Source organism: Atractosteus spatula, chromosome 15 (assembly GCF_055471065.1).
Source record: "Atractosteus spatula isolate fAtrSpa1 chromosome 15, fAtrSpa1.hap1, whole genome shotgun sequence".
NCBI classification, from domain to species: Eukaryota; Metazoa; Chordata; class Actinopteri; order Semionotiformes; family Lepisosteidae; genus Atractosteus; species Atractosteus spatula.
The window spans coordinates 21,044,632-21,056,697 of NC_142720.1; the positions used below are offsets into that span (position 1 = coordinate 21,044,632).

The window sequence follows — 12,066 nt, forward strand, 5'->3', positions numbered from 1 at the left end:
GTCGCAGCGTCAATACGTCACTATAACGAGACACGGAGCTGGAGCGTCCTGCACCAACACAAAGCCCTGCAGAGCTCTTTTCTTTACACACTGGGTCTTCAGCCGGGGCTCAAGGGAGCACTGGAAAAACTGTTCACCTCACTGGTGTGTCAGACACGTAGACTGTGGTCATTTCTGCTTCTGACATGAAAGCTACACCGATAAGGCTTATGTTGCAAGTTTCGACACGGAGTTCTTGTTCATTCCTTTATATTATTTTTATTCTACTATTTTTATATTCTGCTTTTCCCGACAGTATGTGTATTAAACATACGCTTCTCATTTTAAAACCGCATTCGGGAAGTGCTTAATTACGGCGCAGCGCTGAAAATGAGCTGTGTTTTTTCAAGTCTTAATTTGTGTCTGAGAGCAGAACCTGACATAAGAGTAAAAGGGGTTGCCTGCCCTCTGTGCTAAAGACATATGATACTAGTCGGGTTCAATTCCATCATAACACACACCCGAGTCCCGTGTCAGACCCGTCTCCTCCTTGAGGCCAGTCTGATGCTGCGGTTTTGCGCTGTCGCCCCCAGGTGGCGCTGTGGTGCGGCGCGACGGAAGGCTCCTCTGACCCGCACAACTGAAACCGGACGCTTCAGCTCCGAGTGAGGGGGTCCGGCCCGAATTAAGGCAGGGCCGGAGTTACATCGGGTTTGCATCCTTTGAAAGCAGCATGGCTTTGAACATCTATTTTTGTGGCAGCATTCGGGGAGGGAGGCAGGACGTGGCAGTCTACCAGAAGATTGTGCAGAAGTTGCAGAAGTACGGCACCGTTCTGACGGAGCATGTCAGCCACGCTGCATTGTCAGAAAAAGGTGTTTTCCCTCCTATATATTCTTTCTTGTTGATTCCCCGTGTTGAGAATGTTACTTTTCCATCCTCCACTCCTTCACTGAACCGCATGACCGTATAGTTGTTTGAACTATTTGTTTTGACGTGGTTGGTGTTTTCTCTGTACGCTTCCCATCTCTAACGGCTACCTGATAAAAGCCCAGATTGCAGGTGTGTCGATTCCAGCAGTGCGTGCGAGCATGAAGACGATGGGCCTTTATTTTCCTTTGAACAAAAAAAAACTTTCGGTGAACTTTTCGGTTAAGCTTTAACTGTTCGGTTAAGCTTTCGGTGAACTTTTCGTTTTCGGTTAAGATGAGGTTTTGCTCAAGTGTCCATCGTCATAGTTACTCCCAGTGCGCTCTTCCATTGATTACTGCAATGTGTGTGCTTTAATCCAAATCGAGTAACACTTAAATTGAAGCGAAAGGGCGGATATAAATAGGCGTACAATAAAATATGACGAGGTTACTTTGTACGGTACTGAACTGAGTGGTTTTAAATTTGCGAAAACCTTACGCTGTTTACGCCTGTTTGCATTTAACGTATTGCGGTTCGTTAATGGTGCTTAGAATATATGAATGCTTTGATTATGGACTGCAAACAAATCGCAGACGTACCGACCGCGCAATCACATTACATGAGGTAAAGGACAACTAAACTTCATCTCAACCTGGACCCTCTGATCAGAGGTCGCAGCCTTGGAGCTGGAGGGTCCCATAAGCCAGGGGTTTTACAGATCGGCAACATCTGGGCATGATCGATGAATTAAGCTAGTAATCTGATCGATTTAGAGACTTTGGTCCTAAATGATCCCTGAATTACTCACATCGCGTGTTTCACTGACCATATCTCAGAACGAACTGTCGAACAAAAGCCAGAGGGCACCAGGGTCGACTGTGTGGAAGCACGTTTTCAACCCAGAGGAGGAGGCTCTTCTTTATGCAAAGGGTTGTGGGAATGTGGAACAAGCTACCCAGACGTGATTGATGCCGATACCCTGGGTTCTTTCGAGAAACAGCTGGATGAGGTCCTGGGATCGATAAGCTACTATTAAATGGGCCAGATGGACAGAACAGCCTCCTCTCGTAACCTCTCTCATCGGTGGTGACCTTCCACAGCAGCTGAACTGGGCTCTGCAGGGCCAGAGCTGGAGATCCCTGCTGGCTTCTGGGTATAGTGAATGGTTCCTGTGATCTGGGATCATTGTGCCACCACACTGACTGGCCCTCTGTCCTGTGTTTGGCTGTGTCAGGGGAAGATGCTGTGCTGGAGGGAGACAAGGCTATCCACGACAGAGACGTCGACTGGCTGAAGCAGGCTGATGGTGAGGCCATCCGATCATTACAGCAGCCGCAACAATAAAGACACCAACAATGAAGCAGTCGAGTAGTGCAAAATCCTGCAGTAAACTGACCAAATCACATGGAGAGTAAAATAAATGATACATTAAAATCTTTAAACTGAGTTCTTAGACCGTCTACAGTGGCAGAGTCTGTAGTGAGAGTAGACAGTTGGGTAGGTGTTAGGCAGTGAATCAGACTCCTGTTCCAGAGTAGCACAAAAGAAGGCTCTTTCACCTGTTGTTTGGAGCCTGGTCAAATAAGAGATCTCTGTTGAAGTGCTGCACTCATAGAATTAATCCCCATCTGTGGACAGACTGTTGAGTTCCTTAAATATTGAGGGGAACACTGAGGTTTTCCATACTGATTTGTGGTGGTCTTAACGCCTCTCGGTATATCAGCAGGGGATGTTTAAAATCCGCTCTTAAATTTCACAGGAAGCTAAAGCAGTTTCCATAGGGTGGGAATGGGATGCTGAGGCAAGAGTCATGTTCACAGGCTGCTCAGAATTCTGCACACAGTGAAGCTCATTACTGTAGTAGACACCCGTAAGGTGCTTCTCTTGATAAATTGTAGGTATGTATCACTTTTTCAGCATAAGAGAGAGGTAGGCCCTTAATCTGGAAAACTTAGTCCAAAGGATAAAGAGATAATCGTTTTGTTTCTAATGTGAGCTTCAATTAACAAATCTAGAAGACGAGCAGTAGAGGTTCTTGCGGCCCAACGCAGTTAACACACGGGGGCGGTCTGTCCACGGGCCCGTGGTGTGTGACCCTGGTCTGTCTGGCAGTGATCGTGGCCGAGGTGACGCAGCCCTCGCTGGGAGTGGGATACGAGCTGGGCAGAGCTGTAGCCATGGACAAGAGGGTCCTGTGCCTCTTCCGACCTTCCTCGGGCCGAGGTACAGTATGTGTGAAAACGCCTGTTCCCATTAAAGCGTTCTAGTACGCAAAATAATGTTTTTCTTTCCAAGACACAGTGGTGCCAGAGGATCATAAACTAGCTTATCATCCCAAATCTCATCTGTTATTTTACCATAGGCAAGCTGTCCATAACAGCTTGTCTGCATATTCAAGTCAGTCTTTTATGTCCTGAGCCGATGAGTATTCTCGGCAACTATACTGAAATGAATACCAGGGGGTTTTGAAACTAAGGGGCGAAGTGCTGAATTATGAGAAACCGAGACCTTTAGACCTTTCATCTTTATAGCGCATTGTAAAGCAAACGCATTTCAAAGCAAAATCATGCTCAGTGGACACGAAGCATTTGTGTAGGGCTGTAGGGCTCAACACCAGTCTTCTTTAAGCCCGTAAGGGACGAGGCCCTTTGTCCATCATGGCAGAGGAAGCAGAGTGTGGAGGCGTGTCCCTGCCTGACCGCTCTCTCTCCACAGTCCTGTCCGCGATGATCCGCGGAGCAGCAGACGGCTCCCGGTTCCAGGTGCGGGACTACGCGGAGGAGGAGGCTGAGAGAACCGTGGAGGACTACTTCACAGCCACCGGCTTGTCCTCTTGAAGCTGCGCTGTGGTCAAGTTTCTGTAACCAAGCTTCCAGTAAAGACCAGGCTCTCACCAGGTGTATTGTGGTGCTTTCTATTAATAATAGAAATTATTAATTGTATAGTGCTCTGCACTGCAGCATCACAGCTCTTGGGTCCCAAGTTCAATTCTGGACTAGGATGCCTTCTGTGTGGAATCTGCATGTTCTCTGCAGGTTGGCATGGGTTAATTGGTTAATTGACGTGTTGGTTTTGTGGCTTTCTATAGGGGTTCCAGGGTGTCGTCTATAGTCCCCCCATTCTACTCGGCGAATGATGGCATTACTGCAACCCTGCCATGAGTTTTCAGTTCTGATGTGATGTATTTCTAATTAAATGGTATTTTATCATCTTTCCTTTACTTCTTAAAACCAATATATCAGTGTATTTGATGTCTTTAATTTCATTTTCCCTTCCTGACTGTTTTACCGAGAAAATGCTCACAGACTGTGGAGGGTCAGAGGGTACCCATGTACAGTATTTAGAAAGATCCAAAAACAAGATATTAGCAGAAAAGCTCTTTTATTTAGTAAGCTGAAGTTGCATAACTTCAATTTTCATTTTCATTTTTTCCCAGAAAGATAGAACATTATAGATGAACAGTATATGAATATATAAGGATATTTAAACATTCTGCTAGAACTAACCTGTAAATTCCAACTCAAAGCAAGATAACTTTCAACAAATTTCTCTAGATAAGTGAACATATAACATGTTCAAAAAACTGTATTATTTCCTTTTTTTCAGAAAAAAAAACCAAGAAGCAAGTTACACAAACCGCTGCTTTGCAAAGAATGTACTTTATAAGCCATGTAAATTTCCAATTATTGCAGTGAGATCTTGGTAGATGTGACAGATACATTATTGACTTTGCAGTTTAAAAATCAGATTCTCCTCTCTTTGGTGCGCTCTTAGCTCTGAGGCCTTGAGCCTGTTTGTCCTTTTGCTTTGCTCCTGGTCAGGTTTTACACAGGTCATTTTGAGATTCTAGGTTAGCCCTTTAAAAATACTTAAACTAGTATGCACATTTCTCACATGGGTCTGGACAGAATACACTGTTTTGATCGCTTTGATTTAGCTCTTTCACTGCCTGTAGGGGGTGGACGTCTTCACACAGAATTTTCTGCACTTCAATAAAAATGGCCAAATTTAAAAAAGGCAATGCAATTGTAAAAAAAAATAATAAATTCCAGCTAAACAAATGTAGAAAAGGACTCTGCAGGAGCTATCTGTTGCAAAATGTTTTCCTTTTCACGTTTTAGTAAGTGTTTACACAAACAAACGTCTCTAGTCAAAGTTCAGGCAACTTTGAATCAGAAAAATGCGAAGTGGCAAATTCAAGTGTGATTGTCATCTCAGTCACATCCTTTAAGAGTACACTTGAAATACATTCACATCAGGCTCCCAAGGATTCCAGTTTTACTCCTGGAACCACCTTCAAAAGATCTCGGGTAGGAATGAGGAATGAAGTGACTTTTCACCACAAAGCACAACAGAAAGAGGGAAGATGACAGAAAGACCAATAACATCGTCTCTTCGAGAGAAGGGCCGGCGGGACTCGACTAGGCCCCTGTGTAAAACCTGAATCCGATTTTCCTTTCCGAGAAGCCTTCCCGGAGCGCGCTTCCAGTCGGCGATAGCTGAAGGTGTCAGTGAAAGGAAAGGCTGTGTGCCGGCGGAGGCCGCGACGGGCGCCGCCCTAGTCGTAAGGGCTGAAGTCCCTCTCCAGGTTCTCGGACTCGTCGTCGTCGGAGAAGAAGTCGTCCTCGTCGATGTCGTCCTCGTCGTAGTCCTCGTGCCACTCGGGGACGTACTCGTCGTCGTACTCCTCGTCCTCCTCCTCGCCGTCCCCGCCCTCCTCCCCGCCGTTGTTATTGTTGTCCGAGTCCCCCGAGTCCGAGCCGCCATCCGACTTCTTCCTGCCAGAGGGAGAGAGCGAGCGACGGGCACCGTCATCACCGTCATCTCTGTGCCGCCCTGTGCGTCCCCTAGTGGCGATGTGTTAGAATGCGCATTTCCAAAGAAGCTGGTAAGCAGTAAGTGCACAGGGAGTCTGGCAATAGACTGCATCACTGTGGGTCTTGAATATACAGACTGAGTAAAGGCCACTACATCAGAATATTTTACAGAGCCAAAAAGCAGCGATTTAAAACCTTCAGGCAGGCTTTCAGATTAGAAATAGAAGTGATCTAAGGTAACAAAAAAAGATACCATAGCCTTATCTATCATCAATGACATTTTAATGAAACGAGAGAGAAGGGAGTCTAATTTCCAGCCATGCCGTCTTCCTCAGACATACAGAGCAGATACTGCAGCTAAGCTCGAAGGCCGAAGCAGCATGCGATTCCCCTCGGTCCTCTGCACACTGCCCCTCTGATACTCACTCCTTGTTCGAGTCTGACTGGTTAGCTATATTGGAAGCTTGTGCCGCCTCCTGGTCGGGTCCTGCTTTCGATTGATAGCCCACTCGAAAGTCCTGCGATTCAAGACATGAAACAGGCCTCTGTGCTTATTTATATATAACTTCTGTTATACCGCTTGGATCAAAAGTCACTTGCCAGGTACAAGGAGGCTGGCTTAGGGGGAACAATATAGCTGACCAGAGAGGATTATAGCTGTACCGCATTCAAACCAGTGATCTCACCTTGGTGAGAACAGTCCAGCCGGACTGCAGGAAAGCCCAAGTCAGCCTTTTCGCTGAAGTGTCAAGCAACTTTTGAAGCACTGGTATTGTGCATAAAGAGAAAGTCATATAGAGTTGGTTCATCAGCGTTTGTGAGTCCCAGATAGCGTTTGACTTCTATAGTTTATTCACCGCGAAAAAACAAATGCAGCATGTGCACACACAGCAGTGCTAATACTGATAGATTAGAACATCTTCTTAGAGGTGTAATACCAGTGAAGCAAATGCATCTTAAATGATCAGGTTTCATAACACAGAGCTGCCCTGTACAGAAAACTAGACGTGAATAAATTTAATACAGTGAAGTACAGTCTGTGTAGAGCCTTAATATAAAGAGTCTGTACATCTTCCCTAAGCAGCAATGTTATTGATCTTGTGCAAATTACTTGACTTCACTTTATTACTCCACTCCACAGTTTTGTCATCTTAGATCATATTTGAAGTGGATGAAGAGTTCATCAGTTAATGCACTTCACTGGTCTTATCTGATATAGGCTGCCTGATATTCCTGAATAGGAAGAGTGTTGAACCAGAACATTAAACACATCCATTAACAACAGTACTTGCACCTCCGTCAAAACTGCCAGTTCACCTGGAAGCATTAGCATCATTCTAAATTATTGGAACAGTACTCAGCAAACCATAAAAAATATAAGTAGGGTTTAATTAACTATATACCTAGAACGGGACTGATCAGAACATAAACATCACCATCTGCTTTTTCTGCTGAAATCAATGTTGCTGTTTGATTGGGGCTATTTCTCAAATAATTATTCCTCAACAAAAGTTTAAACAGGAGGAAATGACAGCTTTAGCATTTCTTTTAGAATTTTAGATTTATTGAAATCCAATCAACTGCAATGATCGATGATCATCCAGCAATCTGGTGTTAGCTGTCAAAAAGGACCATAGCAAACTGAACGACTCCTACTCTCAAATGGATAGTTACAACCTTTGCTCTACACTTACTCCTTAACGGGCGGAAAGGGGCAGCATGTACTGCGAGCCTGGCCATCAGCAGGCAGCTGTGTGGCCAGCAGCACTTACCTGTGTGGAATGCTGCAGGATGGCCAGCAGCCTCTCCTGAATCCTGCGGATCAGCTCCAGCCCTGTGCTCAGGTGCTCTGGCTTCAGCAGTCGGATACAGGAGGCCAGATCAGTGCACTGCAGCAGAGTCTCCTCTGGAGGCGAGAAAGCAGGTATGAATGATGAACAAGACACCACTTCAGAGCAAGTAACAAGGGGCACTTTAACAAACAAGGAAGACTTCAAAATCCCACTAGATGACTTTGGAAAACTAGATTTAAGGACCTCATGAGGATAGACTGATAGCTTTTGTAGGGTTTTCCTGTAATAAAACTGTGGAAGAACAACTATTATGTGCAAGTAACCCAGTGGGGTTTCAGTTTACAAAGCTCTGTTGATGTCTGGAGGAGAATGTGGGCATCTCTTTCCTACTCACCCAGCAGTATCTGCAGAGCATTAGTATGAAGCTCCAGAGTCTCCGTCTGCTGCTCCATAATGTCCATCTTCTCGGTGTCCTGGTTGTAGTAACTATACACACACGAATAGGCCAGCACCTGGAAACCCCAGTGACATTCATCACACCTCTAGTCTTGTTTTGGTTGTCCTTATGCTAAGCAGTAGCTTTGAAGCACATAAGCATGGGATTTAAGACAGAAACCAATTTAATTATGTGAAGATGCACTGCTGTACTCAAACTGTACAATTTGATCGACGCAGAGATTTCATCAGTACCAATCAGATGGTATCAGATGAAGACCAATAATTTCTTTTTCTTTTAACAATGATATCCGTACATTTACTTATCAGGATCTCCATATTATTTCATTTGATTCTTTTGCTTCCCAAAACTTTGCATTCTAGAGGGCAGTTTCAAACAATGTCTGAATATAAACGTGTGCCTGTCCATTCACAGAGTGCATATAGACTCGCTCTGCCGTAAGGAACGAGAAAGGTCACAGGACATGACTTTATGACCTCTTGTGTAGACTTAAACAAGACAGAGGAAGGTATGTAGCAATACTTAGGCTGAAATGAGCCTCTGGAAAGAGCCCCTGTGGCCGCAGCGAGTCTGGGTGAAGGGGTCAGGCCCCCTGTTCTCCCACCTTGCGGGCCTGGGCCAGGACCTTGCAGGCGTCAATCACGAAAGTCAAGGACTTCATCTGCAGGGCTTCATTGATGGAAGACACCTTGTGTTCCAGATTGATGGCAAAGTCCTGAGAGGGAATAAAAACGGTAGAAGGAAAATTGCAGCCTTGTTTATTTCTGACCTCTGTAGACTTCTATACAGTCCATCCATTCCGACCCTGGGCATCGACCTCTAAGAATGGCCTTCAGAGCATGGGCTCTGAAAGACCATGCTTGCTTTAATTCAGACTCAAAAACTCATGTCCCTTTTCTGCAAAACAAACAAAAGCTTGGCTATAAACATTCTGCCTTCTGTAAGGTCATTAAAGTCATAAATGTGCACAACAGAGATGCTGACCTTTAAAGAGTGAAACAGTGAAGAAAGATCCCTTACCTTTGCCTGATTGTGGAAAGTGCATCTTTCATTGTAATCCTGGAATTTCTTCTCCTGCCGAGCGGCTTTGCTCACCTGTTCCCACAAAGGACATCATTAGCCCACTCTACTGTAATACTGATTTTTCCACTGCGTGATCCAAACTACTCAAAGCCTAAGTATCAATGTGATAAACATCTAGCAGTAAGTCCACAGCCCATCAACATCTCAATGCATCCATGCAGTTTTCTAAGAGCTTTACTCAGCTCAGAGTCTGGGGGAGCCTATCATGACAAGCAACAGGCACAAGGCAGGATACACCCTGGGCAGGACGCCAGTCCATCGCAGGGCAGAGACAGATACGCACACACTCACACCAGGGCCATTTTCCTCAGAAGTCAATTAAGCTACTAGCATGTCTTTGGACTGTGGGAAGGAACGAGCACCCGCAGGAAACCCACATGACCATGGGGGAGGACATTCAAACTCCACACAGACAGCACCCCAGGAATTGCCCCAGGGCCCCAGAGCTGTAAGGCAGCAATGCTCACCACCGCGCTGCCCAATATTTCAACCCCAAAACATAGATACAACAAAATGCCCCTGATACCATAAACTCACTGTGCAGCCAAAACACATTTCGCAACAGCTTGAATGCAGGAGCAATACAAGCTGTAACACCATCATAATTTTACAGTCAAAGTCATCACAAATTACATCTCCCCTACCATAAATCCGAGTGAGGTACATTGACACTAATTCTGGTCTACTAACAAGAGTAAAAATACTTTCTAGCAGTGAATTTCACTGGAAACACTCACCATAGCAGAGCAGTTGTAATAATCTTTGTGAGTGGGCTTCCAGGGCTTCAGGCATCGCCAGCAGAACCCATGGTTACATTTGGCACAAGTCATACTGAGAAAAAAGACAGACTATTGAACGAATACACCACTTGAGAAAAGAGATCCGACTTCAAGAGCTTCCTGTATTTTCGACAGCGGGACTTCAAGTGTAAGCAATACTAAGTCAGGCTTTGTGACCACACCAATTGGAAATGATGAGCCTGTTCCCTGCACAGAATTTCCCAAGTGGGATTTCAAGGGTACACGCTGGAACTGACAGCTTCATTGCTTCAGACTAGGAAAACTGCCATCTTCAAAGAAGTAAAGCACGTGCAGGCCCTGAGATTGTCCCCTGTACGCTTTGCCATGATGCCGCTTGATCCCCGGTCCCGAGTACTTACTGCAGGCAGCCCTCGTTCTTCTCAATCTGGGCTTGGCAGCTCGGGCAGCGCTTGGAGATGAGTTTGGCCAGGTGTTTACTCTGAGCCTCCATGCTCATCCCTTCGTAATACCCCCCATCATCCATCCACTGGGACATGTGGCTGCAGCTGGCCGGGTAGTGGGCCTAAGAGCGGGCATTAAAAAGATGAGCTGTGCTGCAGGGACACTGTGCCACAAATGTCATCTCTCTCTGCTAACGGGACAACAGGCATTAATAAAACATTTACATCAGAGAAGAGAGAAGCGAAGTGGGATATGTAAATATTACACATATCCAGCACTACAAGATCACAACTTAACCATATTGTGGAAGGTATTAGAATTATTGCTGGGATCTGTTAATTTAGCTTCCACTAAAGATTGTTAGGACAGAATAAAGCTGACTTGCTTTAGTAGCACCAGCAATTTAAACTACATATCAAAGGAGAGGATTAACCCATATAAACAGGACAACTCCCCAAAGAGCTGCAAGCAAAACGACTTCTGTTACATAACAAAGAACAGGAAAAGCACTCAGATTGTGAAACAAACTTTTCTGAGCCTGTATATGAGTGGGGAAGCCCCTGCAGTTGGTCTGTTCTGCGGGGCAGACCCAGCGGACTTTGCTGTCCTTTTTCAGCTCAATCAAAACTGAATCTGCACAAAGACTGTGCACTGCTCCCCTGGTGAGGAATTCCCCACAGCAGAAGAAATACCATGATGTGGGAGACCTAAGGCACTCTGCTGCAGAGGGCTGGTCGGCTCCTCACCTCTGGGAAGTTGCAGTTGAAGCAAGAGGACCAGCAGCACTTGGAGCAGGTGCCCACGCTGCCAATGTTCTCCTTGCACAGGATCTGATCACAGCCCTGCGGGTTGGTGCACCAGGTGAGGTTGGAGCAGCACTCCACGTACCCACGGAGCAGCGCGTTCTCGTACTGCGGGGGGGAGCAGAGCAGCAGTCAGCTCACCCGTTTCGAGCCGCCCTCGCGTCCCAGCCGACAGGGAGCGGTACCGGCACCTACCTTGGCAATAATATCTTTGTCCGTGAGAATGTTGCAGATGAACTCCGAAGTTGGCTGGGCACGGCAGTCAGTGATGGGGCATTTGCAGTTCATTACTAAATTCTGCTCAATCCTGGTTGTCAGGTACTCCTGCCAGCACGACTGGAAGACAGGAAGAGTTACGTTCCCAGGTTCGTCTAATCTGAAAGCTTCTATTTCTCACAGACCCATTTCATGCATCGGCACGCACATGTTTGAGGCGGCCGAGCCGAGCAGACGGGACGGGGTGTAAAAGCAGGGGCCAGGGACGGCGGGATGGGAGGCAGGACTCACCTGGCAGCAGTAGTGCATGCAGCACAGGGTGGGCGTGACGTCGGGCTCCCCGGCGTGAGGGATCAGACACACAGGGCAGTGGGTGATGGGGCTGGGCGGCGGCTCGGGGTTCCTGCCCTGCAGCCCGGCTGCCAGGACAAGGGTGTCCGCGTCCTCGGCGTAGCGCTGCACCAGCAGGTCCACGTTCCACTTGCAGTGCACCAGCAGGTGCTCGGCCCGGTCGGTGGCGACGCTCAGGGTGTCGGCCACCTGCAGCACCGTCTGCCGCATCAGCTGGCGCACCTCCTCCTGCGTCATGGTGCGCCCCATGGAGAACAGCACGGCCTCCAGCACCCCGTCCTCGGCGCTGCGCGGGGCCGCGGACAAGCCGTCCACGCTGGGGGAGACACAGACAGGAGCACACGCTCTCAGAACAGGGCCCGCAACCCGGATCGCATTTTAGAATCAGCGCAAAGCGCGTCTCTGGTTCTTTTCTTGGGCTTGTTTCATTACCGACGATTTCGGATCAAGTAC

General features: G+C 46.9%; 2 protein-coding genes across 5 annotated transcripts in view; one reads left to right on the forward strand and one right to left on the reverse strand.

Moving 5' to 3' along the window:
- The first annotated feature begins 27 nt into the window (after positions 1-27).
- Positions 28-3,784, forward strand: dnph1 (2'-deoxynucleoside 5'-phosphate N-hydrolase 1). Its single transcript, XM_088933807.1, has 4 exons — positions 28-854; positions 2,126-2,197; positions 3,004-3,114; positions 3,607-3,784. Exons 1-4 carry the CDS (start codon positions 713-715, stop codon positions 3,726-3,728), a joined length of 447 nt encoding a protein of 148 aa, XP_088789933.1. The 5' UTR covers positions 28-712; the 3' UTR covers positions 3,729-3,784.
- A 471-nt stretch (positions 3,785-4,255) lies between these two features.
- The window catches only part of cul9 (cullin 9), a 39,686-nt gene continuing 31,875 nt past the window's right edge, over positions 4,256-12,066 (reverse strand). For 3 of the 4 annotated variants that reach the window (XM_088933804.1, XM_088933802.1, XM_088933806.1), the window contains 11 exons: positions 11,554-11,929; positions 11,242-11,382; positions 10,990-11,154; positions 10,201-10,364; positions 9,779-9,872; positions 8,979-9,053; positions 8,563-8,673; positions 7,896-8,013; positions 7,481-7,614; positions 6,135-6,226; positions 4,256-5,669 (listed from right to left, as the gene is read on the reverse strand). In XM_088933804.1, the coding sequence (XP_088789930.1) occupies positions 5,450-5,669; positions 6,135-6,226; positions 7,481-7,614; positions 7,896-8,013; positions 8,563-8,673; positions 8,979-9,053; positions 9,779-9,872; positions 10,201-10,364; positions 10,990-11,154; positions 11,242-11,382; positions 11,554-11,929 (1,690 nt within the window). In that variant the 3' untranslated portion in view covers positions 4,256-5,449. The remainder of the gene's footprint in view (positions 5,670-6,134; positions 6,227-7,480; positions 7,615-7,895; positions 8,014-8,562; positions 8,674-8,978; positions 9,054-9,778; positions 9,873-10,200; positions 10,365-10,989; positions 11,155-11,241; positions 11,383-11,553; positions 11,930-12,066) is intronic. The other variant, XM_088933805.1, reaches the window with a different exon arrangement.